The sequence below is a fragment of the Spermophilus citellus genome (genome assembly GCF_964194105.1).
Source record: "Spermophilus citellus genome assembly, chromosome: 10".
NCBI classification, from domain to species: Eukaryota; Metazoa; Chordata; class Mammalia; order Rodentia; family Sciuridae; genus Spermophilus; species Spermophilus citellus.
Genome location: NC_138197.1, coordinates 129,502,823 through 129,530,508, shown reverse-complemented (window position 1 = coordinate 129,530,508; position 27,686 = coordinate 129,502,823). Strand labels below are relative to the sequence as shown.

The following is a 27,686-nucleotide window of genomic DNA, read 5'->3' as shown; positions in this document are numbered from 1 at the left end:
ATTGACACTTTCAAAGAATACAGTTCCCAGGCTGGGATTGTGGCTCAGCAGTCGAGCGTTCTCTTAGCATGGGTGGGACCCTGGTTCGATTCTCAGCACCACATAAAAATAAAGGCATTGTGTGTGTCCATCTACAAAAAAGATTCATATTAAAAAAAAAAAAAGAATACAGTTCCCCCATACACACACACACACACACACACACACAAAAGTGGGCATGATGGTATATGCCTGTAATCCAGTGATTTGGGAGGCCAAGGCAGGATTGTAAATTCAAGGCCAGCTTCAGAAATTTACCAAGACCCTCAGCAGTTTAGGAAGATCTTGTGTCAAAAAAACAAAAACAAAAACAAAAAAACAGGGGTAAAGCATCCCTGGGTTCTATTCCTAGTACCAAAAAATTTAAAAAAATAAATAATAATAATAATAATAATAGAATGTTTCTTATTTCAGGTTTGCCTCATATCTCTTCAGTGATTAGATTGAGGTTATATACTCTTGGTCAGAATAATGAGCAAATAGGTGACTGGGTCCAGTGGCATGGACCTGAGGTCCCAGCTACCCTGGAGGCTGAGGCAGGAGGCTGAGGTAGCAGGATTACTTGAAGCCAGGAATTCAGGGCCAGCCTGAACAGCAAGGCAAAAATTCATCTCTTTAAAAAACAAACAAATGGAATGTGTAGTTGGTATAGTGTCTTTCTCAGGATATCACATCTGGAGTCATATATTATCTACCTGCTCCATTGGTTATTTATGATTTTTTACATTTGATTTAGGCATTGTATGATTGTTTATTTCCTCTCTTGCAAATATAAGCAGTTTATGAGGAGATATTTAAGACAAATGCAAATATCCTGTTCTTTGCCAAAATTTCTACCTTGAATTTACCATGAATTTAAAATGATGATTTTCTAACTTCAATATTGCTTCTGTATTTATTCATCTTGGTGTTCTACTGTATTCTGTTGTTCTACTGCTTGCCCCTCCTCCCACTTTTATTAAGTAATTAATTATTAGTATGGGCCCATAAATTCCTACTTTTTCAGTGGTTTACAGTTGATTACTTTATTACTTCAGGGCTCAAATTGTCTCCGATTTGGCCAGTTGGAGCCCCTTCAGTCTGGTTCCCTTGTCTTTATGACATGCCCTCATCATTTGTGTGTACTTAATTTCTGTAATTATTTAATTTTAAATGTTATTGCCCATAATAAAATGTTAATGATGCTATGTCAACTAATAGACATGGTAAAATTGTCTCTAATTTTACATACTAATGTTACTAAGGACAATTGAAGGAGGAAATCAGTAGCTCAGACATTGTCTTAGTGGTGTTTCTTTGGTATTATTAATGCTAGAAAGAATTTCTTGATTTGGACATCCTTCAGAATATAAAATATGTATGTGATTTGGAGTCCTTTATAATGTGAAGTAAACCTTGAGACTGTGTGAGTGACAATCAGACTTTGCTAGGACTTCTCAGGCAGTTTCTGATGGCTTTTTTCCATGACCTTTACTCTGCCTATTGTATTTTTCCCTCAGCCTTGCACCATATCGAGGGTGGTTTCCAGTTATTTCCAGTCTCTGCTGCTCCAATTTTGTCTATTTCTACACTTTTAATAGTCTCAAAGCAGTCTGGGTCAAAGGTCAACATTCTACCACTGGAAAAGATCTGGTAGTTGGATTTGTTGCAGGTAACGGGGTTTTCTGGGTATAAAATGTTTTTGTGTTTTAATATTTATCTTGTGGTTCATATGTCCTCTGAAGAGATTATTGTAGCACAAAGTAATGCTACAAAGAGTATAGTCAGTTTGCTGATGTGTTTTTTTTTTTTTTTTAGAGAGAGAGACAGAGAGAGAGAAAAAAAATTTATTAATATTTATTTTTTAGTTCTCGGCGGACACATCTTTGTTTGTATGTGGTGCTGAGGATCGAACCTGGGCCGCACGCATGCCAGACGAGCTCGCTACCACTTGGGCCACATCCCCAGCCCCTGCTGATGTGTTTTTTTTTTTTACTTTTTTTAGTTGTAGATGGACACAATATCTTTATTTTATCTACTTATTTATTTTTTTTGGTGTGGTGCTAAACCCAGTGCCTCAGGCCTGTGAGGCAAGTGCCCTATCACGAGCCACAACACCAGTCCCACCTGATATATTTTTTTAATGTGGTAGAAAACCACATAGCATAAAATTTATCTTCTTAACCATTTAAGTAAGTTCATAGTTGTTAAATGTATTCATATTATTGTGAAACATATCTCTAGAACTTTTTTGTCTTACAGACCTGATTTCACATCCCTTCTCCCCACCCCCTCCCCCAGCCCCTTGTAACCATCATTCTATTTTTTCTCTTTAAGAATTGATTATTTTAGGTACCTCATGTAAGTGGACTCAATACAGTAATGGTCTTTTTATTTAACTTTGTATAAGGTCTTCAACATTCATCCAAGTTATAACATGTGACATTTCTTTTTTTTTTTTTAGCTGAATAATATCCCATTGTGTATATGTATATATATCACGTTTTGTTTATCCATTCATCTGTTGATGGATACTTGGGTTGCTTCCACCTCTTGCTATTGTTTATAGTAATGCTATGAACGTGGGTGTGCAGGTATCTCTTTTGGCTATATACCCAGAAATGGGATTGCTGAATTTTGTGTAGTTCTATGTTTACCTTTGGAGGGAACCTTCATACTGTTTTCCACAGCAGTTGTACTATTTGTATTCCCAACAACAGTAGTTCAGAAGTTCTAATGTCTCTACATTCTCACCAACACTGTTATTTTCTGTTCTCTCATAGTAATCATCCTAATAGGTATAAAATGATAACTCGTTGTGGTTTTGATTTGCCTTTTTCTGATATTGAACATTTCATGAACTTTTTGCAGAAATATCTCTTCAAGTCCTCTGCCCTTCTCCTCTACCCCCAGTACTAGGACTTGAACAGAGGGTCACATGAATACTACACAAATGCCCTACCACTGAGCTATACCTCCAACCATTTTTTGGTTTTAATTTTATATTGAAACAGGGTCCTGCTAAATTGCCCAGGCAGGGCCTTGAACTTGCAGTCCTTCTGCCTCAGCCTCTGAAGTAGCCAGGATTGCAGTTTTGCATCCCCATGTTTGGCTCCTTTGCCCATTTTTTAATTAGGTTATTGATTTTTTGTTCTTGAGTTGTAGAAGTCCTTTTTGTGATATAATAACATATATGTAGACCTTGTCCTTGGTGTTTGGCACAGCTCCTAAAACCGTTGGCATTTCCTGAGTGGTAGTATCTTTTGTTATTTCTAATGAGCCCCTTTCAACAATACCCTAGTTTATGCTAATAAGAGGACTATTAATGGGTCCCTAGATAGCTTCAGGATGGGTGCTGCTAGCCAGAGGAACCAACCATGTGATTCAAGGGGAGGGGAAAAGGAATGCAGTTGTGACCAATGGGCCAATACTAGTATGCCCATGTTTTTTTATTTTTGTTCACTGAGTTCTGTGCTTACCAAAAGTGAATTTTATCTTTTCCCAAGCCCATTTCTGCTAGTGGTATCTATTGCTGTGGTGAAGCATTATGGTATAGGTGTCCTCCCATGCTAACTACCAATTCCTTCTTGGTGCCAAGCCATTTAGTAGGAACTCCATTCCTTCACAGCGAGTAAGGTTCACTACAATCCTGAAAAAGATGTACATATTTACAAAGCACAGAAAAGAAACCCAAGGAAGGACTTATAGTTGGCTGTTCTTTATAAGAATATTGTCATTCTATAGTTTTGTCATTTTTTAATGCAGAGTAATACTCCATTTGGAGGGAAATGGATGGCATTAGAGCAGATTATGGTAAGTGAAGCTAGCCAATCCCTAAAAAACAAATGCCAAATGTCTTCTTTGATATAAGGAGAGTAACTAAGAACAGAGTAGGGAAGAAGAGCATGAGAAGATGACTAACATTAAACAGGGATGAGAGGTGGGAGGGAAAGGGAGAGAGAAGGGAAATTGCTTGGTAATGGAAGGAGACCCTCAGGGTTATACAAAATTACATACAAGAGGAAGTGAGGGGAAAGGGAAAAATAATACAAGGGGGAGAAATGAATTACAGTAGAGGGGGTAGAGAGAGAAGAGGGGAGGGGAGGGGGGATAGTAGAGGATAGGAAAGGCAGCAGAATACAACAGACATGAGTATGTCAATATGTAAATCAGTGGAAGTGTAACTGATGTGATTCTGCAATCTGTATACGGGGTAAAAATGGGAGTTCATAACCCACTTGAAGCAAAGTGTGAAATATGATATATCAAGAACTATGTAATGTTTTGAACAACCAATAAAAAAAATTAAAAAAAAAGAATATTGTCATTGAGTGTATCAGTAGACTTGAGAATCTAACCATAGTTAATGAAATGGCTTCTGTCTAAACAAAGGTGTCAAAGGACAAAGCACATGAGCAGTTTTAAAACAAAGTAGTGTAGTGCTTTGTTCCATTGCTGTGATTTTTGTCCTGTTTTACTCTGCAATTCTATTAACATTAAAGGAATGTGTGAGATTTTCATTTATGCTGTTTCTGTCTCCTGGGCTGCTCCCTCTTGGTGAGCAGTGATCTCTGACATTATGAAGGGCTGACATAAAGGTATCTTAAAATCAGCAAACTTGTTTTGGTGTGGTTAAATCAGCAACTTATTTTAAATACATTCAGATACATAATGTTTATCCTATTTTCTTAGGATTCTGAGGTTTAACATACATTCTCTGAGCTATTGTTGCTGTTGAAATCTTTTGCCCATTTAGGTTCTAAGCACTTTTTTGGTTGTTTGAAATTAGATTGTGAATTTTCTGGGGTCTCATGTCCTGATTTTTAGCTTAATTTCAAGTCTAGGTGTATAAACAAAGGAATATGCAAAAATAAAATCTTATTTACTTTTTGAAAGCACCTGAAGTCTTAGAAGATTTGGAGAAGTTGTCTTATCCAAATCGAAAGCTATGTCTCCCCTTCAGCTTTGCCATCTTCATGCTTTTGTTTATTTATTTCCTAGGCTTTCCCTGTGCCCTTATAATACATAGGATGAGAGTTAAAAAAAAAAAAAAGTTTTAGATCTCATCCATCTACGAGAGGATAGCTCCCCAAGTGTAAACTTCTATGTTATGCCTGCAATTACTCATTGAATGTCAGTATTCCCTAGAAGGTTGCACACTTCTGGAGGGCCAGAAATGTTTCTACTTCTTTCATCATTGCTTCCCCAGTATCTAATATATCACAACCAAATAGTGAAAAAGATACATTCCATTTAGAGGATATTAACTTTTGGATTATATGGTTGCTACATTGTTTTACGATTATCTTTGAAAGGCTTTTTGGTTGAAGTCACCATATATGAACTTTTCTTTTTACAACATAAGAACTTAAAGACTATAGTTTAAACAAATTTAGACCACAAGACTATTTGTAATCTCAATGTGTTATTTGGCACTAGAGATAAATTCATTTTTCAAAATACTATCAACAAGACCTCATTCTTTTTTAAGTATTTTTTTATGGTAAATGGATACAATACCTTTATTTTATTTTCTTCTTTTTATGTGGTGTTGAGGATCAAACCCAGTGCCTCACATATTCTAGGCAAGCATTCTACCAACTGAGCTACAGCCCCAGCCCTCATTTTTAACCTTTTAATAAATATTTTGGAAATGAAAAATACCAATGAGGGGCTGGGATTGTGGCTCAGTGGTAGAGCACTTGCATGAGGCACTGGGTTTGATCCCTGGCACCACATTAAAATAAAAACAAACAAAATAAAGGTATTGTTTCCATCTACAACTAAAAGGAAAAGAAAAATACCAATGAATACAATAGTGTCTTCATATATTTAAATGTTTTAATTTAATACTAATAATTGGTTAGTTAATTAAATAGACTTACTTCCAGGCATTGTGGCACATGCCTGTAATCCCAGCAGTTTGGGAGGCTGAGGCAGGAGAATCAAAAGTTCAAAGCTAGCCTCAGGAATTTAGTGAGGGAGGCCTTCCCTAAACAAATTAGTGAGAATGTTTCAAAATAAAAAAATAAAACAGGCTGGGGATGTGGCTTGTGGTAAACACCCCAGGGCTCAATCCTCAGACTAAAATAATAATATAATAATAAAACAAACTTCCTTAAGCTTATTTCAAATTTTCAAATTACTGACTCCTACTCATGCTTTTATTCTCAGTTGCTTCTTCTTCAGGAATTCTTCCCTGTTTCTCATATCCACTACCTGCTGGTGTCATTGTGCTACCATAGTATAGTTCTTAGTTCTTAGTGGACAAGAGTCTACTCTACTGGATAATAATGAATCTGCACATTCTTCTTAATCTTCTGCTAGACAGTGAGCTTCTTAAAGTCAGAGGTTGCATCATTTGTTATCTCCACAGTGTCCTAGCACACTGCCTGGTACCTAGAAAGTGCTGATTCAAACTAAAGGACTGCTCCTTATATAGTCTTTCCCGTTTTACTACATGGCAACACTATTCTCGTTGACCTGAATTTATCCTCTTTCTCTGTCACTGTACCTCCAATTGTGAGCAAATCCTTTTACTTCTCTTTATGTGGTATCCAGAATTTAAATATAGTAGTCCTCCTGATCCTTGGAAGGTATGTTCCAAGGTCCCCAGTGGATGCCTACAACTGCAAGCAGTACCCAGATGTGTACTTACTGTGTTTTTTCCTATACATACATACCTGTGGTGAAGTTTAATTTATAGATTAACCAATTAACAATAATAATTAATGATAAAATAGAGCAATTTTAATGTTTTATAATAAAACTTATTTAAACCTTATAAATTGTTTATCCATGGCATTTTCCATTTAATATTTTCAGGCCACACTTGACCTCAAGTATGAAAACTGAAAAATCTGAAACTAAGGATGGGACTAGGGGAGGACTACTGTACTTCACTACCGTCTAGGTCCTAAACAACATTAAATCTTGCTGGATTGGGGCTGGGGTTGTAGCTCAGTAGTAGAGCACTCACCTCGCACATGAGAGACCCTGGGTTAGATCCTCAGCACCACATAAAAAGAAATAAACAAAATAAAGGTATTGTGTCCATGTATAACTATAAAAATATTTTTTAAAAAAATCTTGCTGGATATCTTCAGAGCATGATGTTGCTTCCTCCTTTGCCCGCTTCTGGCAGTATCTAGCAGAGCAGCCATTGTGGTCATATTAGAGACCATTGTGGTCATATAAGGAGCAGTCCTTTAGTTTGAATCAGCACTTTCTAGTATGTATGGGATCATATTCTGCATCTGTGTATCCTGTGTTCTTCTCCATGAACTCTTCTCCCTCCTTTTGCCTGTGTACCTGCTGTTTCCTCTGCTGGTGACTGTACAGTTAACCCTTTCACTTCCTTTAAGATTTTTCCCTAAATGACCCAACTACTTAAAATGGTACTCTTTATTTTCCTCAATACTCTCTCCTCCTTCTTTGCTTAAATTTTGTCTTTAACCCTTCTAATATATTACATATTTTGCTTATTTATCTTATTTATTGTCTTTATTACACCATTATATTGTAAATTTTGTGAAAACAGAGATTTTTTTTTTTTAATTCTCAGCACCAGGCTCAGCACACTGGTTTCTGTAATTTTTTTTTTAAGTTATAGACAGACACAATACCTTTATTTTATTTATTTGTTTATTTGTTTTCTGTGTGGTGCTGAGGATCGAAACCAGTACCTCACACATGCAAGACAAATGCTCTACCAACTGAGCTACAACCCCATCCCCAATTTTTTAAATTGATATTTATACTGATTTATGAGGTATAGATTTATAATTTGATACATGTATATAATGTATTATAATCAAGTCAAGGTATTATCCTCAAATATTATCATTTCTATTGGGAACCTTCAAACTCTTATCCTTTAGTTATTTTGAAATATATAGTGAATTATATAAACTTTAGTTACCCTACTATGCTATAGGACTTTAGAACTAATTCCCATATCTAACTGCTTTGATACCTGTTTTTGCCCTCTCCTTCTTTCCCCTTCCTAACTTTTAGTGACTTCTGTTTTATAATCTAATTCTATGTGATCCATGTTTTCAGCTTCCTCAAAATGAGAACATGCAATAAATTGTCTTTCTGTTTTTGGCTTATTTCACTTAGCATATTGTCCTCCAGTTCTATCCATATTACCACAAATGACAATATTTCATCTATACATTCCATTGTGTATATATATCAAATTGTGTTCATCTGTTCAACTGTCATAGCACATCTTGACTGATTTCACATTTTGGTTATTGTGAATAATGCCGCATTAAATATGGGTGTTCAAGTATCCCTTTGAGAGAGCAATTTCATTTACTTTGGATATATACTCAGTAGTGAGATTGCTGGATCATAATGGTAATTCTCTTTTGTGTGTGTGTGATACTGGGGATTGAACCCAGGGGTGCTTTTACCACTGAACTATATTCGAAGTGCTTTTTTGTTTTTTATTTTGGGACAGGGACTTGCTAAGTTGCTGAGGCTGGCCTTGAACTTGTGATCCTCCTGTCTTAGCCTCCCAAGTTGCTGGGATCACAAGTATGTACCATCCTGCCATTTTCATTTTTTTTTTTTTTTTTGAGGAAACTCCATAGTGTTTTCCATAATGGCTATACTAATTTATATTCCCACCAACATTGTGTATAAAAGTTCCCCTTTCTCTGCATCCTCACCGGCTTTGTTATTTTGGGTCTTTTTTTCTTTTTTTGTTTATTTTTTTTAACTAAAACATAAAAATTGTACATAGTATGGAGTAAGGTTATGTTTCTGTCTTTTATAATAGCCATTGTAACAGGTGAGATGATTCCTCATTTGTGGTTTTTATTTGCATTTCCCTGATGATAAGTCATACTTTATGTATTTGTGGAACAGATATTAATATCAGTAGAAATAAGCCTCAATAACTAATCCAGTCATTTGATAGTTGGATTAAATTGGTGGTTCTCAACTAAGGCTAATTTTGACCCACAGGGAACATACAGCAATGTCTGAAGGCATTTTGGGTTGTCCCATTGAGGATGCTGCTTGCATCTAGTTAGTAGAGACCAAAGGTACTGCTAAACACCATACTCAATAACAAAGAATCTTCTAGCCCAAAATGTCAGTATTATCACAGGTAAGAGATCCTGGATTAAAAAATTTTACAATACTTTAAATTCTGAGATTCTCTAATTAGAGGTCCTCTCTGAGGGTAGAAAATTCCTTGGAAATTATGAGTTTTAAACTTCTCTGCATAACATATTTTTATATCTTAATAACTACACATTCATTCTTACCATAATTACAACAGCTTTTTCTCTTCTTCCTGTGAGCTTCATACTATCACTGTAGAAATGAGTTTCATTATCTCCAAGGAGAACTAGGAATAGTATTATTGTTATTCAAATTATGCTTGAAACTTAGAAATGTATTATTATTTATTACAATTCTGTGCAAACTTTTTTTAAAAGCCCATAAGCACTTTGGGGAAGAATTTGGAAATAGAACCTCACAGATAACTTAAATGAAGAAGATAATTGCCATTTTTTTGAAATTGGAATTTTTAACCACTAGCTCTTTCTGAATGCCAATGGCATTGTTATTATTGTGATAATTCAAAACGCATTTCCTGCCTTCAGGCCTTAAATCTGACAAGTCAGGTTTATTCTTGTAGATCAAGTTATATTCTTTCCTGGGGTGTCAAATGGTTAATTTGTGGCTTTGACTTTTGTTCAGTAACCATCACACATATTTTCCAGCACTGAATACTGAATCAGGATACTTTATTTTCATTTTCTCTCCCTAAGAAAGGGGTCTCACTACAGATAAAACAATTTGTTTTCAAGATTTCAGAAGTAAATACCTGTGTTCTAATTATTCCTTGTGTAGGGATGAAGGGAAGGCTTCTTTTTTACCCTACAAAGGTAAAATGAAGACAGTAGATTTACAGGAGAAAAGGCTTAGGGGAAATCTGAGGAGAGTGATAACCCAGTAACTCAATGAGCTTTAGATGCCCATATACCCTCAAATTGGGCACCCTGATATGACAATTATCTTAAACTAGAGGCCCTTGGAAACCAGCAGATGCTGGAAAAGGTTTCATTCTGATGTGTCCTTATCTGCCTAAAGATCAAACTCACCAAAAAGAAAAATGCTTGCCTCTTCTCAGAGGAGAAGGGTATTTTTGAGGGCTAGGAAGTATATTAGGGAGAATGAATGGACTTAGAGACCAAACAGTGTTTTGTAAATGGCTCTCTTTAAAAGTTGAGTGGAACTAGAAAACAGACAATAAATAGCTTGTGACAAAGTCTGTCTAGGTATAGTAACATTCATCCTCACTTTCAGCTAATGAAACCTCAGGGAGAAGAGGAGACGCAATTATTTTTCTTTTTGGTGGGTTTGGTCTTTAGGCAGATAAGGACACATCAGAATGAAGCCTTTTCCAGCATCTGCTGGTATCCAAGGGCCTCTAATTTAAGATAATTGTCATAACAGGGTGCCCAATTTGAGGGTGATAGTCCCTGGACTTCTTCACCTGAATCAGTGAGTAGTTTTAGTGTATTCATTACCATTCTTCCTCTTCTTAATTTTGGTTCTGTTTTATTGAAAATGGTTTTATTTTTTAAAAAAATAGAATCATAGACATTCAAATTAGAAGAAAAATAATCTACTTCCCTTAGGTAAGTGAAGTTCTTTTTGGCATTCCCTTCTGGGAGCCGATTGGAACTGGCAAGAGTTTTTATATAGCTCACAAATAAGCAGCTTGCTTTATCCTTCCAGCCTGTCATGTATTATTAAGTGCTAGAATTAGTAGTCATAAATAGTTTATGGCTTATTTCTCCTCTGTGGAATGTTGTCATTTGCTTGATTATATAAGTTGCAAATTTTACTAAAATTTTGGATCCTCAAGTATTTTGAGTATCTTCCCAGAATTCATAAAATTGTAGTGGTTAAAAAGCATCTCTCCACCTGTTTTGACTTAGAGGATGAAAAAAGTACTTGAACTTCTCAGACAAAAAGCTTTGACATACAAAATGTTTTTGTAGAGACTTTATACGCTCTCATGCAGTGCACTTTGTGCTTGAGGTTTTCCTTAGAGCCCTTTCAGTCTTGCAACTGTGTTAATGATGGGGACATGAAAGCAGAATATTAAAACTAGTTAAATCTTAATCTTGGCTGCACTGTTTTGTTTTTAGTTATGGATGGATATAATACCTTTATTTATTTATTTAGTTAGTTAGTTATTATGTGCTGTTGAGAATTGAACCTAGTGCCTCACATATAATACTAAGCCAATGTTTTAAGGAAATTTTGAATCCTAAAGAATTTGTTTAATGGTCATCATATTTTATTTGTTTTGAAAGGCATGCATGTTATTTCTTTCTATAATATTCATTGTGAGCTCTAGTTGTGACCTCTCCTCTCTTCCTTTTGTCTCTCTTTCTCTTCTTCCATTGCTGGGGATTGAACCCAAGGCTTTACACATGCTAGGCAAGTGTTTTACCCCTGAGTAATATCCCTGGCACTTACCTTTAATTAAAAAAAAAAAAAAGAAAGAAAAAAAATTGCAGTAGACTGCTCAGTAGCATTTTCCAGCCTGATTTTTCTAGCTTGTTTGTCTCTGTCAAGTGAAGTATATGTTGCATTGAATAGGAATCGATTCTAAACTCCAGGCGATAGGCATGTATTGATACCCTTCTATCTTGACCTCTGGGATGCTGGTGCTAAGACCAGCAAGAACCCTTTTAGTAAGGTTTATTCAGATTATGATCAGTGTCCAAAGTGACAACATATGAATATATTAAATCTTAACTAAAAATAACTTCTTGGTGTTATGTGAATCTAAAAAAAAAATAACAAATATAACTTATGAAATTATTTGTTCATGTCTTTTTTTTTAAAGAGAGAGAGAGAGAGAGAGAATTTTAATATTTATTTATTTATTTATTTTAGTTCTTGGTGGACACAACATCTTTGTTTGTATGTAGTGCCAGGCGAGCGTGCTACCGCTTGAGCCACATCTCCAGCCCTGTTCATGTCTTTTGAGAAATATGTTCTCTTCATGCTCCTAAGAGATAGGTAGAAAAATATCTTACTTTTATAACTGTCTTCAAAAAATATTAAATTTGAATCTCTTGGCCATTTCACCAGATTAATTCTTGGCAAAACTGTGTCTTCTTCACCATATATTTTTAGATTCCTTAAATCAAGGCATTCCTTCTTGGGCTGGGGATGTGGCTTAGTCAGTGGCAGAGTGCTTGTCTGGCACATGTGAGGCAATGTGTTCGATCCTTAGCACCACATAAAAAAAATAAACAAATAAAATAAAGTCATGCTCTCCATATGCAACTACCAAAAAAAAATTTTTTTTAAAAAGTGTTCTTCTTCAATTGGTTTAAATGACTTTTTATAAAAGAAACTATCTCTTCTTTAGGATTGTGCTTCTTAGTTCTTTAGAATTTAACTAGAGCCACTATGTGCAGAGTTTGTACCTTGGTTAACATATTAATAAAATATATTTCATGTGTCAGGCACTTTGTTACAATTTTGTATGGTATTTTTCCTTAATCATTTCAGGACTGATGAGGAACATTTTAATATCTCAAGATGGTCTTAAGTTGGGACCATGTGTTTTCAAAAAAGAAGCACCTGGCTCATTGTATTGTTCTACTCTGAGGCAGCCTTGGGGTGCCAAGGTCCATCTTTATGCTTGTAAGAATCATGATGCTTGTGAAACTATTTCGGGTGTTTTGTGACACTTTATAACTGCTGCTTGCCTGCCTGTCCTAATTCTCTAAGGGGTGAGAACTCTACTGTGAGCTTCTAGTCCCTGCTGCAGCACTTTGAGAAGTCACCACTTTCTCCTACCTGTTAACTATTGTGCCAGATCCATACTCACTTTAAGCCATGTGAGCTACTTATGTGAGAGTTGTCAGTTCTGCTTTCTCTGATATTGTCAGGAATGAGCATGTTTTTCAATGATCCACTTCTTTCTCTCTTAAGCTGTTATTTAGAAATTTTATTTAAAACTAGATCAAGGACTAAGGCTGTAACTCAGTAGTAGAGCGCTTGCTTAGCATGCGTGAGGCACTGGACTCAATCCTCAGCACCACATAAAAGTAAACAAATAAAATAAAGGCATTCTGTTCATCTACAACTAATTAAAAAAAAACTAGATCAAAATTACTACCTTGTTCTTGGTTTTGTTTCCTTTTCTTTTTGTGGTGCTTGGAATTGAACTTGGGGCCTTGCTGATGCTAGAGAAGTGTTCTACCATTGAGTTATATGCTCAGCCCCAAAGTACTACTTCAGTGTTATAAAAATGGAAAATGATTGCTTCTCTACAAGTAAGGAAACTCACTACTATCTTCATATGAAAAGGTACTGCTGCCAACCATTTTGCTACCAGCAAGGCTTCCAGATTGCTTCTAATAGTAGTGGCATGCATTGTACCCTGGCACAAAGACACTCCTTATGTGACATCAGAGAGGCAGGATATAAATGGAATAATGGTATATAGCTTTAAGATAGCAAAGCTTAGTGGGTTACATTTTACTTTCCCTTTTTCTCGGCCTCTTTCTTTTTAAGGAGTGGTGAATGTGTTGCTAACAACTCCTCTCTGGGTGGTAAACACCAGGCTGAAGCTGCAAGGGGCCAAATTTCGGAATGAAGACATTGTACCAACCAACTACAAAGGCATTATCGGTAAGTGTTCCTTAGCTGTGTTCCTATTCAAGGGTTTGTCTCTCTCTTTGTATCCGTAATATGTTGCCACAATAAGTCTATATAACAGACAATCTCAAGTCCCAGCCATTACTAGTAAGCATTTGTTAGCTCATGTGTGTGTGAGTTGACAGGAATTTGACTCCAGATGAGAGTCTTAGCTTTACATGTCTCCCCTTTTCCTAGGACTAGCCTTGAGCAAATTCTTCTCATGGCAATGGCAAAAATGCAAGAGGACAAACCCAGAGACAGGGGCATATTTTAAGCCTCTGTTTGCCTCTTACGTGCATAATAGCCAAAAAATATATGGCCAAGCTCAAGCCCAAGACATGTGATAGACTTCTCTAAGTCTACCACTCCCAAGGAGTATACATAGGAGGTAATTTTAAAACAAATCAAAGGGACTGGGTGGATATAGCTCAGTCCGTAGAGTGCTTGCCTGAGGACTTGCCTGATTCCCATGCATGAGGCCCTGGGTTCAATCCCCAGCCCCACAAAAACAAAACAAAACAAAAACAAACAGGACTTTGTACCACTGAGCTACACCCCTAAAACAAATAAATTTGTATTGTCCTTTTTTTATCTAGTGTCTTTGAATGAAGATACTAGATTGATTTCTGATGTCTTTGAGCTTCTGTTCTTTAATTGTACCACCATTGCCAGGTTCTTCTTTCTCATATCTCTCTCTTTGTATCAAGATCAATAGTGGTGGTGGTGGTAGTAGTAGTAGTGGTTTTCTTTTTCTTCTCTTCCCCCTCCTCCCCCTCCTCCCCTTCCTCCCCTTCCTCCCTCTCTCCCTCTTTCTCCTGCTCATCTCCCTTTTTCTTCTATTTGTTTGTTTATTTTGTTGGTACTGAGGATTAAACTCAGGGGTGCTTTGCCATGAGTTTTGTTTTTGTTTTTTGAGACCATTCTAAGTTGCCCAGCCTGTCCTTGAACTTGGGATCCTCCTGTGTGAGCCTCCCAAGTTGCTGGGATTGTAGCATGCACTTGGCAAGAACAGTAGTTTTCTTATGAGTCAAATCTTTTGTAATGGACTCCAGGAAAAGATTTTATTATTTTTAATACTGAAACTGTTTTAAAACATAGATTATTAGTTCACAAATCTGTATAATACAGAGTTTTTTAGTGTTGGTGAAAATTTGACATTCTAACCCCAAATTGTCAGGAACAACAGTTTGGTCACTAAGCACCTTGGTGGCTCTGTGTCTGATTATTATCAAAAAGTAGTTAACCAGTGAACTTGCACCTAAAATGTGATTATAAGAAAGAACTCTTCGGGCTGGGGTTGTGGCTCAGTGGTAGAGTACTTGCCTAGCATGTGTGAGGCACTGAGTTCAATCCTCACTACTACATAAAAATAAATAAATAAAATAAAGGTGTTCATCTACAACTAAAACATTTTTTAAAAAAGAGAAGGAGGGGCTGGGGATGTGGCTCAAGCGGTAGCGCGCTCGCCTGGCATGCATGCAGCCCGGGTTCAATCCTCAGCACCACATACCAACAAAGATGTTGTGTCCGCCGAGAACTAAAAAATAAATATTAAAAATTCTCTCTCTCCCTCTCTCCTCTCTCACTCTCTCTTTAAAAAAAAAAAGAGAGAGAAGGAACTCTTAATAGAACCAGAATGATTTGTGTTCCGAGTTTATTTGAACAGTATCTTCTTTAGTTAGAGCATTGTCATCATGCTTTTCAAAAGCCTGATATCTTGTCTAGATGCTTTTCACCAGATAATTCGAGATGAAGGAATCTTGGCTTTATGGAATGGCACGTTTCCCTCCTTGCTGTTGGTCTTCAATCCCGCCATCCAATTTATGTTTTATGAAGGTTTAAAACGGCAGCTTTTAAAGAAACGGATGAAGGTAATTCCTGATTTTGAAAGCAGCCAAATAACCTCTAACATCCTTTTGTTGTTTGGATTGATGTGGTTTGTTTTGCTTTCTAGCTTTCTTCTTTGGATGTGTTCATTATTGGTGCAATAGCCAAAGCGATTGCCACCACAGCCACCTATCCCATGCAGACGATACAGTCAATTCTGAGGGTGAGTGCTAGGGTTCTCCCTGCGTTGAGTCAAACAGTGTCCATGAAGCCTCTTTAATTAAAGCATTGTTAATAAAGCAATAATGCAGTCAGTTGGTATGACAGAGTATTCCCCATCAATTTTCCATTTGTTTGTTCTGCTAACCAGGTAGACTGTCATTTGGCTTCCTGTTTGGTTTAGAATGAAGTTTATTTTTACAATTTTTTAGATAACAAGGTATCTCAGAAAATCCATATGTGGGAAAAGATTCTTCATAGGCCTTAGGAAAGTTTGCTTCCTTCTCATTCAAGTTGATTTGCCTGGTACTCTACATATTATTCATTACAAAATCAGAGGTTAATTCCCTTAGTTCTTTCAGGAGGAATTGATGATTTGCTTTTCTGGGGCACTTTCAATTTCAGTTTTTTCTTACATTCAGTTATTTATCCATTCAAATGTTTATTAAGCACTCAGTTTGTGTGAGGAGTTGGGTATACAGTGGTGACTAAAATGGTCATAATTTCTGCCCTCATGGAGCTAGTGGAAGAGAGACTAAATAGGTAAACAAGTGAAATAAGCAGACAATTATGAATTTTTTATAGTTATTGAGGAAGTAAACGGCACGTGCAACTTGGTGGAGAGGGCATAGTGAGGATCATCTTATGTAGCTCAAATGGAGATGGTCTTCTCTGAGGAGGCATATTTTTTTTTAAATCAAGATGAAAGGGCGGCTGGGGATATAGCTCAGTTGGTAGAGTGCTTGCCTTGCATGCACAAGGCCCTGGGTTCCATCCCCAGCACCAAAAAAAAAAAAAAAAAAAAAAAAAAAGATAAAAGAAGGGGCTAGGAATATAGTTCAGTTAGTAGAGTGCTTGCCTTCCATGCAGATAAAGACCCAGCCATGCAAGGAGCAGAGGAAAGTAAATTCCAGGAATAGGGATTGTAGTGTTCTCTTAGCTTGGTACATTTAAGGAACTGAAAGGAGGCTTCCATGACTGGAGAGTAGTTAGCCCAGGGTGAGACTGGAAAAGCAGCAGGGAAGCTGGAGGTGAAGTGTAAGGAAAAGAATGTTATTCTCAGCACAGTGGGTTAAGCTGAGTGGTAATGTGACCTGATGTTCAATTCCTAAAGATAGCTTTGGCTATCATGTAGGGAATTGAGAAGGTAGGGAGGCCATTTCAGTAATCCAGGTGAGAGAGAATGGTGGCCCAAATGGGGTGGTGGCTGCAGTAGAGACAAGAGATTATGTTATAGGGCTGGGTCCTTCTATGAAACTGAGCCAGCACAAAGACACATCTTCAAACCCCAATTCATTAGACAAGATCAGAAAGATTTTAGACATGTTGCCCAGAGTAATACACATGAGTTTATTAAAGGTATAGGAAAAAGGAAAGTGGAACATGCTCAAGAGAGAGAGTGGATATTCTCAGAGAGGAGAGGAATGGGGCTGGCTCCTCTCCTGCCTTCCAGTTTTATCCATCAGGCTTTCAAATCCTCATTGCCATGACAACTCTAAGCCACTTTGGCCCATGCTTACCGGCTCTAATCAGAACCTGTTCTTACAGATTTTGTGGTTAGGAAGAATTATCCTTATCTCCCTGAGTTCTGGGATCTGGTCTGTGTAAGGATCACAAAACTCACCCGCTTCTGGGTAACTTGTGTTCTTATTGGCATTTGGGGGCCTAAATTTCTCCTGCAGATAACAGTTTGCTGAGGAATGTACCATGTCCCGTAGACTTAAGTCAGGCAGAGCTGCAGGTAAATTGCTTTTTAAAAGTAAAAGCATGTGGGGGTCAGCATTGTGGGCCCAATATAAAGAATTATTCCCTTTACCTTATGTTCCCACATTCATGTCTGTCTATCCCCTATCAATAGGATGTGAACAGATTCAAGATCTCTTGTGGGGGGCTGGGGATATAACTCAGTTGGTAGAGTGCTTGCCTTGCATGCACAAGGCCCTGGGTTCAATCCCCAGCACCACACACACACACACACAAAAGATCTCTTGTGGGGCTGCAGTTGTAGTTCAGTGGTTCAGCTCTTGCATAAGACCCTGGGTTTAGTCTACCAAAAAAAAAAAAAAAAAGATCTATTTGCAGAGAACATTCAAAGGACTTATTGCTAGATAAAATGAAGGTGATAGAGACTATTTCATAGATAAAATGAAGGTGGTAGAGACTATTTCAATTGAAAGTATTTTTGCTAATGATTATTTTAAAACTGGTACTTAATAGAATTTAGTAGCATTCACACAAATACATTTTAACATTTTTATAATATAACAATGTGAAGAGTATAGACTTGCAGAGGCTGTAGTTGGTTAATGTTTATCAGAACTTCTTAAAGAACTGGGAGTTAATGAACCATACCATTAATATCTAAATCATCATCTTGGGCATGTTTTTTTTTTTTTTTTTTTTCCCTCTCTGGAGGTAGAATCTTCCCCATAATTCTCTAAAAGTGAAAACTCTTAGGACTGGGGCGTCTGGTTTAGTGGTGCATGTTTAGCTGGGTTCTATTCCCAGCACCAACAAAATTATGCTTGCTTTATTGAAAAATATTTCATTTTTATTTATTTCATCAAAATATTTTACTCATTTATTAAAAAATAGAGGATTGCTGAAATCTCTGGTACTAATTGGATATTTTTATTATTGTATATAAGACATTACTCCAGCATAGTTTCCTTTCTAGGTAGAAGTTTAGATAAAGGACGTAGTAATAAATAGTAATTATTTATCTTTGTTTTTCCTTCCTCAGTTTGGTCGTCATAGACTAAATCCAGAAAACAGAACCCTGGGAAGCCTACGGAATGTTCTCTATCTTCTTCACCAACGAGTCAAGTGAGCTTTATAGATGCTTTACATTCTGTCCCTCCTTTCTGCAGCCATTTCTGCCAGAGAGTTGTTGGATTTTCTTCTCTTACCCTTCTGCTGTGGCAGTGGCAGGCTCAGGCATTGTGTACTGTGCTCAGACATTTCTCAGTTTTAGAAACTTAGTGTAATTTGACATCATTTTTGGAGTTAAAAACATACAGAACTCCATTAGAAAAGGAACCCTCCAGGATTGGAGGTGAGGCTTAGTGGTATAGTATGTTCCCAGCATGCATGAGGGCTTGGGTTCAATCTCTAGCACCAAAAACAAAGAAATAAAGAAAAGGAACCCTGTAATCTAACATAGAGATCATTCTGCCTGAGTGCTGCTCCCATCAGTGGATATCCCATGACCTCTGTTAGGAATATTACTCTGCTTATAGAGCAGCAATAGTCCCATGAAGAGTAGTGACAATGATGAAGGTGATGAAGCTAAGAATAGCTAACATTTTGAAGTGTTTGCCTCATGACTGACATTGAGCTAGATGCTCTATCATGGATAATCTCACCTACTCCTAACAAAAACTCTGTGAGGTAGAAATAGTCATTTCTGTTTCCTTTGAAGAAATTGATACTTAAGGAAGTCAAATCAGGGACCTCCTTTGAAGCAAAAGCTGCTCTAACTTTATTCTTGTTGCTCAACATAAAATGCTTTGAAAATAAATTTGTTACAAAAATAGAATATGCATAACATAAACAATAAAATCAAAGACAAAAGAATTGATACAAAGTGAAAAATAAATTTCATACCAAATGTGGGGAAGCATGTGGAGCATGCTGAACTTTCCTATGTTACTGATGGGAAAGTAGTATGGTCCAAATACTTTGAAAAATATTTTAGCTTTTTTTTTTTAATTAAGTATACCTACCATAGGACCCAGCCAATTCCATTTCAAGACACTTACCCAAGAGCAATGAAAGCACATGTGCTTGTGTCTACTTGAACACAAATAAAGACTCACACACAAATGTTAATAGCTTTATTTGTAAGCTGTAATGTCTGTCACTAGGTGAAAAATATACCCATGCTGTACTATATTCAAACAGTAGGAAACTACTTAGAAATTAAAAAAAAGAAGGAATTGTTGATTAATTAAACAATATGGAAGAATCCCATAATAATTTTGCTGAGTGAAAGAAGTTAGGCAAAAAATAATTCATACTAAATTATTCTACTTTTATAAAATTGTAGAAAATACTAACCTATGGTGCCCACTGTTTTGAATGTTTGATGGTGTTTATGGATTTATACATAAACCAAAACTCATTAAATTGAAGTCAGGTATACTTTGGTAAAAGTTGTAAGTACGTAGAGAGATATATAGATAGATAGATATAGTTATAGACATAGATAGATACACACACACACACACACACACACACACACATATACATACATATATACATATATATATAATCCCTGTTTTCCCTCTCACCTTATCCCTTTTCCAAGAGGAAGACACTGTTAACATTGGTGTATACATTTCAGAATATTTTTAAGGCATATATTTGCAGCTTGCCTTTTTGTAAACTTTATATCATCATAAACATCTCTTCACATTGGTATCTGTGGACTTACTTTTTGTAGTAACTGTCTAGTTTCCTATTACATAATATACCATGATTTATTTGCCAGTACACTTATTGATGGATATTTAAGTTGTTTCCAGGCTTTTTCCTTTACAAACATTGTTGAATGAACAGCCATAAGTTTACGTTTGTACACCTGAGTGAGTATAATTGTAGAGAAAATTTCTTTATATGAAATTACCTGATTAAGGAATTTGAACATACAAAATTTTGACATTTTATTATTTTGAATTTTGAAATTTAGACAGTGTCAAGTCCTCCCTAAAATGATACCGAGTTCTATTTCTACCACATTGTGAGAGTTAAGAAAGTTGTAGTTATATTAGAGTATTATAAAAAAGTGGTAACAAATGAAAGTCTATGAGGGGCTGGGGACGTGGCTCAAGCGGTAGCACGCTCGTCTGGCATGCGTGCGGCCCGGGTTCGATCCTCAGCACCACATACTAACAAAAGATGTTGTGTCCACTGAAAACTAAAAAATAAATATTAAAAAAAAAAAAGTCTATGAGACTATATAGTTTAAAATCCAGTGTGTTTTCACATTTATCTTACTTGGTTCTCACTCAACCTTATAGATGTGGAAGGTGATTATATTCCTGTTTTGCAGATCAGAAAACAGATTTAGAGAAAGAAAGTGACTTGTCCAACACCAAACAGATGCAGAGCCAGATGTTCAAATTCAAGCTCAATAAACAATTAGGAATAATTGAATAAATGAAGAGCTTTCATTCTGTTCATTAGAATGTTCTGCACTGAGAAGAGTACCTCTACCATCCAGTAGACATGCCAGTGGCTGCATGTAACTGTTGAGTGTGTGAGATATTCCCAGTGCAACTGAGATACTGCATTTTTAATTTTTAAAAAATTTAAGTGCCATATATGGCTAGTGGCTACTACAACAGATAATGCAGTACACCATGCCAGGCCTCTCTAACCTTTTATGTGGTTAAGAATCCCCAGAGGGCTCGATCCTCAACACCACATACAAACAAAGATGTTGTGTCCGCCAAAAACTGAAAAATAAATATTAAAAAATTCTCTCTCTCTCTCTCTCTCTTTAAAAAAAAAAAAAAGAATCCCCAGAGGTGCTTGTTAAAATGCAGATTCATGCCTCCCCTCTGGGGATTGGTGATCTATGTACCTAAACAAACCCTGGCTTTTCTGACATGGTGGATTTCATCTTGAGAGGCACGGAAATGGAATTTCTTGGGTTTATTGGAGTAACATAATTCAAGTTAGTCAGTAAACCAGGATTTCGTGGGCCAGGTCTGTTTCTACACAGCAAATAAAGAAAATATAGTAATAGGTTCTGAGTGGAGCACTTGATTAATTTTTGTTTCTTGATCTGCATTTTATATACAGCCCTGGAGTAACTGATGAACTAGCATATGACATTAATTCACTCTCAACAAATAGCTTTGGAGAGATCACTTGCTCTGATTTCCTGGTTCTGGCATTTTTCTCTGAGTGATTTTTAAGGGCTGGTCCCCAGACTGGCATCATCATCCTCATCACCTGGGAGTTTTTTAGAAATGCAACCTCTTGAGTCTCATCCCAAACTTAATGAATCAGAAACTCTGGGAATGGACCCAGCAATCTGATTTAACCAGCCCTTCAAGTGATTCAGATGCTTACTAAATTTGAGAACCACTGAACTAAAGGATGAAATGTATGGGAAGTCTAAGAACCAGATAGCTTTTGATTTCTCTTTCTTTAGTTCTATTGATGCTAAATGATCTAAGCCAATTGGCAGCTTTCCTACCACTTAGGACTGTTAAGTTGAAATAACAGAGTTGGGAGACTGTTAAATTTAAAAGTTTTTAGGTCTCAGATTTTGGTACTAAGATGTTTTTAGGAGATTTCAGGATCTCTCTCCGTTTAGTGGGATAGTGCCAGCATTCTGATAATGAATGATAACTATAAAGACCAACTATTAATAGCTCATGAATATTCAACTTTATCAGTCCCCAAATGCCTTTAAAGCTAAGAAGTACTTTGACAATGGAAGTCTGGGGTTAAAATCTAAAGACTCCATTGCTTGTTTTGATTCTAAGGGAAAAAAAACTTTCAAAGTAGCTGTCAGGGTAGCTTGTTTCTCTGATACAGGAGTTGACTTTGACGGAGAAAACCTGTTTGTTCCAATCTCTTTCCTTTTAGGCGCTTTGGAATAATGGGACTCTACAAAGGCCTTGAAGCCAAACTGCTACAGACTGTCCTCACGGCTGCTCTCATGTTCCTTGTTTATGAGAAACTGACAGCTGCTACCTTCACCATTATGGGGCTGAAGAGTGTTCGCAAGCACTGAGATGCTGCGCAAAGGAAAGTGCAGAGATGCTACCCTTCCAAGTGACAAGAAGTGATTCTCCTTTCTTCTCCTTTCGCTCTGGCATCTGGAACTACAAAGGTTTTTCATTGACTGTGAAAGCATCAAAGGGCACCCTTGAAGTATAACCAGCCGGATCTATTGCCAACTTGATTTTTATAATGACTGGTTGGATTTGGGGGTGGAAGTTGAATTAATATCAAAAGAAAACATTATCGAAAACCTAAAAACATGGGCTGGGGATGTGGCTCAAGCGGTAGCGCGCTCGCCTGGCATGCGTGCGGCCCGGGTTCGATCCTCAGCACCACATACCAACAAAGATGTTGTGTCCGCCGAGAACTAAAAAATAAAAATATTAAAAATTCTCTCTCTCTCTCTCTCTCTCTCTCTCTCTCTCTCTCTCCCCCCCCCTCACTCTCTCTTTTAAAAAAAAAAAGAAAAGAAAACCCAAAAACAAAAGTTGGGGTGTTTGTTGGGTTTCTTAAGGAAAATGGACTATTATTCTCATATGTAATCTTTCCCATCCAAAGTTAAATATACCAGATGTTGTCTTTTCCTGAACTCTCTCCTAGGTTCTAGGACAAATTCAATGACATGTAATTTTCTTCAGATGCTTTTATAAGTCTTAATCTTGATATTTCCTTACCAAAAATATTATGGCTGTTCCAAGGGCGTGACTTTATTTTTGTTGGGCTTTTCCCCCCCCTGCTTAAGGAGAGTTACATGAGCTATTTATTTTGTGGGGAAATGAACATTGTTAATCCCAAATGGTTCTCTCTTACAGACTATTTGTAAACATCACTTATTAATTAGTGTTTGACATACTTTTTTAAAGTATTTATTTTGAATCAACTTTCATTAAAGTTTTATGTCCATTCATATAAGCCCCAATCAGTCAAGCCCTAATAAATTGTCAGCACAGAAAGATGTTGTTGGCAGTTGCTCTTTATTAAGATTTTACATTGGATGTGCAGCCTGTAGTAAAAAATCACAAAAAAAGGAGGGGGAGCAAATACCTTGTGTAGTCAACAGAATATTCTCTCCTTTTATAGACTCTGGGTGAAGTCTGTATATTTTGAGAAACATCCGATGAGGTTATTTTTATTTGGAAAAGTCCCTTGGAGACTTCCTGTTCAAACTGTGATCCATCAAACAGGAGCATTCTAGCTGAGAGCTTATTGGATTTACAGCTCAGCTTTCTGAACCCCTTTCTACAGTTGAATGGGGATCCAGTGATCCATATTTACATCAAAGTTCCAGAAACATTAGGGCCCCGGCCCAGCAGAAGATGGGTTTGGTTTCAATTATAGAAACCAAGATAAAGATTTTTCTCCAAGAAAGCTGGATTAATGTATGAAGACAACTTCTGAACAGTCTATGAGTCTCAGGTCATCATTTGCTTTCCCTTCAGAGCGTGTAGCTAGTAGATTTAGACATCTCAAGCAAGAAGGAAATTTTCTTGACATTGGTAGAATAACTCTTTGGATTCCTACAACATAGTTTTTGTCCTTGTAACAAAATGATAGGTGTTTTATCATAAGTTTATGATTCAGTCAGAGGGAGTAATAGTGATGTGTCAGTGGACCTCAGTGTTTAGATCAGGTTTTTCTTTTTTTTTTTTTAGAGACAGAATTTTTTTTAATATTTATTTTTTAGTTTTCGGCGGACACAACATCTTTCTTTGTATGTGGTGCTGAGGATCGAACCCGGGCCGCACGCATGCCAGGCGAGTGCGCTACTGCTTGAGCCACATCCCCAGCCCCTAGATCAGTTTTGAGAGTGAAAATTTCTCTTGTTTTCCCTCCTTGATCCCTGTGGTAATTTCAAAATATTTGATTATTAGACTAGTACTAATTGAAACAGCATAGTACTGTTCTAGAAAACAAGAATTAGAAGGAACTAGACTGAATATTTGTTCTCTATTTAAGCCAAAGAATTGAAGACAAAGTTAGCCCCATCACTAATTTTAATTTTACTTAAAGGTTTGTGAGTGTCTATGGGGGGTCTTAGGTAGAAGCACAAAACTATTATTTTGTCTTCTATGCAGTAGGAGAGTGATTATTCTCTTCACTTTGAAACTTTTTGAGCTCAGAGTATTATGGATTTGTATGTTAGAGTAACTTAGAACCCAAAATATATAGCTATATTAGATGTTCCTGATGTGAGAATGTACTTGATGTTTTCCTTTTTTCTGAATTTATGAGAGAGCAATTTAATATTGAGATTTTGTGTTCCTGTGGAAGCTTATAGAATCACTAGTTCAAACTAGGCAAACTAGGTAATAGCTACCTAGTTTTGTAACCTTTGATTAATAATAACTTGATTGAGAAAATTAAAGAACTCTAAAGTTCATACTAGGAAAATGGAGTTTTTTGGGTTTGGGTGTTTTTGTTTTTGTTTTTCCCTCCTTTGACAGTTTCTCTAGAATATAGAGGATTAATACCTTAGGGATTACATTAATGTTGCTGCAGTAGAAAATTTAATTTCTGTAAGTATTTAATCTCTGTTTGAAGTGGACACTGTAATACTTCTGCCCTTTACTATTTTACAATTAACTTTGAAATATAAAAATAGGATTTACCATAGGAAGAATATAAGCAGTGAGAGTTAGAAATCTTGGGTTTTATTCCCAGTTTTATCACTGAATGGAAAATGATGTCATCTTTCCTGTGCTTCAGTTTTGAAAAGTGGAAATAATAATATTCACTACCCACTTCAGAGGGTACGTGGAGCTAATTATGTCAGCTACATCCCTTTGCAATCATTGGAGTTGGGGAAGATCTGAGTGAAGCTTGGCAGTGCTCAGATTTATACAGCAATTTCCTTTCACAAAGCTTCTACATTTTCCTTGTTTTATAATCCCAGTATCTCTGTGAGATAGGTAGGGACAAGTAGCAGTATCCCCATTTAATTAACAAGGAATTGAGACTGGCTTGTTGAGTCTGGTATAAGATTAAGAGTTTGGGTTCTGAAATTAGACCTCATTCAAACTTTGGCTTTATTCCTTACCAGCTCTGGGAACAAAGCCATTCATGAACTATTAGAAGAGTCATTTTCCTTAACTGTAGAATAGAGATCATGATAAAACTAGCTCATGGGGTGATTTGAAGGATTAAATGAGGTCACGCACATAAATTACTTAGCACAGTGCTTGCCACATGAGAAGAGCTAGATAAATATTAGCAGTGGCTATTATTATTGTTATTGATTAGGAATACAGCTATTTGAGTAGATGTAACTAGTCAAGTGAAAGACACTCTAGATTTTGAGCCAGACCTGGTTGCCAGTTTTCCTTCTTTCAATTCATAGACTTGTTGCCACAGATAAATCATTTAACCTTTGTGAGCCTCTGTCTCTTCCACTATCAAACAGAAATGATTACTTTTCAGGTTAGGAATGTAGCTCAGTCATAGAGCACTTGCCTACCATGTGGGAGGTCCTGGGTTCTATCCTCAGCACCACACAAAAAAGATTACTTCTTAGGGCTGTTCTGAGGATTAAAGAGGGTGGGGGGAAGCATCTGGCACAATATTTGACATATATATGCTTAATAAATGCTGTTTGAACCAAGAAAACCACTGTTTGACTGTGGGGCAGCTTTTCCTCTTTCCATTGGTTTTAATTGTGAATATTTTTTTTTTTCTGGGAGGCTTTTGGTTTTATCTTCTCAAGAAAGAAGCCAAGTGCTATTTCAGCAGCACAAGTACTAAAATTGGGATGGTACAAAGAAAACTAGCACAGCCCCTGTACAAGTGTGACACACAGATTCATCAAGTGTTCCATGTTTTTGATTCTGGGTTTTTGTTTTGTTTTTTGGACTGGAAAGAATAATGAGTGTAAAATGTTTATTTTAAGTAAATGGTAAAAGGCCAAAGAAAGTGATGATGAGAGAAGCTAAGTCCAGTAATTTTATATTTTATTCAATTTTTAAATTAAATCCTCCCGAAACTTATGTTAAACCTGAGTTACCTCTTTAAAAGCCCCCTGTTCCTGCTGATGGGCAGAATCATAGCCTTCAGGACAGAAGTCTGCTAACAAAGCAATAAACCTTTTTCCTTTTTCTAAAAAAAAATCAGTAAACATGAATTGATTCAATAGCAGAAAGTCAATCACTGGCCAAGCTAGTGACTCACCTTGGCTTTTTGAAAAGCTCAGAACAGTGACCTTGAGGCCAAATACCACACATCTAAGGAGAGCCTGGTGGGGAAATTACTTATCTGGCAGTACTGAATGTCACCAGTATACCACATACATAGGAAGGCTCATTTGTAGGATATTTATATATGCAATAAATGTGCCTGATTGAGACTTTACGGGCTTTTTACCACTGTGTAAATGAAAGGACCCTGGGTTAGTGCTGATCTTTGTGGGGCATACTGGTAGCCCCTGAAAAGTATGTTCAGTAGAACTTAATAGGCAAGAAAAAAAGGTTTTCTGTGGCATGGGTGAGAGAAGAAAATTATCATTTAAAGACAGAGTGCAAAGGAAATTAGGAGTTGTGAGAGTCCGAAGGAGAGACAAGGCACCAGTGCCTGACACAGCACTCAATGAGGAGATGTTCAAAAACTGACAGGTACACACAGGGCAGTGAACTGTAGAACCCATCAATGGAGTCCAATCTGTACAGACGTTAATGGGAAGAAGTACTTTGAAATTAATTGTATTGCCCAAAAATAGGTAATGGAACTTCCATGAGTTCAATGCCAGTTGTAGTTGATCTGCACACATCTTAATATCCTTGTAATAATTCCAAACTCATGGGGTTCATTCCCACTAGCAGATGAGGTATCCAAGGTTTAAAGAGCAACATATGGACAGTCATGAATAGAAATCAGGAGTCAGAATTAAGCTGACTTTAAAACTTTCTGCACTGCCACTCTACATCCTTCAGGTTCCTTAAAACCATCAAAGTCAGTGTGTAGCTCCCCTTTGCATCCTAGGTGGGTATATGATTGATGACACGCAGTTCTTTCTGTTAAGAACTATTAGTACTCCATTATGATACCACATGGCTCCAGGGAAGCCTGTGGCCTCTGTCCAAAGGTGACTCCTTGAATCCGTGCCATTTCGTGCCTTACTCATTACCTTTGTTTATGCTTTCTGGTCCAACAGGAATCTCTTCCTATTACTAGTGAATTCCTGCTCAGATCAGGCA

At 36.8% G+C, this 27,686-nt stretch overlaps 1 protein-coding gene across 3 annotated transcripts in view; it reads left to right on the top strand.

Annotated features, from left to right (window-relative positions):
- Positions 1–22,990, top strand: part of SLC25A17 (solute carrier family 25 member 17) — a 54,624-nt gene extending 31,634 nt beyond the window's left edge. For 2 of the 3 annotated variants that reach the window (XM_081310522.1, XM_081310523.1), the window contains 6 exons: positions 1,539–1,690; positions 13,591–13,707; positions 15,442–15,587; positions 15,671–15,766; positions 18,506–18,588; positions 22,366–22,990. In XM_081310522.1, the coding sequence (XP_081166648.1) occupies positions 1,539–1,690; positions 13,591–13,707; positions 15,442–15,587; positions 15,671–15,766; positions 18,506–18,588; positions 22,366–22,513 (742 nt within the window). In that variant the 3' untranslated portion in view covers positions 22,514–22,990. The remainder of the gene's footprint in view (positions 1–1,538; positions 1,691–13,590; positions 13,708–15,441; positions 15,588–15,670; positions 15,767–18,505; positions 18,589–22,365) is intronic. The other variant, XM_081310524.1, reaches the window with a different exon arrangement.
- Positions 22,991–27,686: the final 4,696 nt, after the last annotated feature.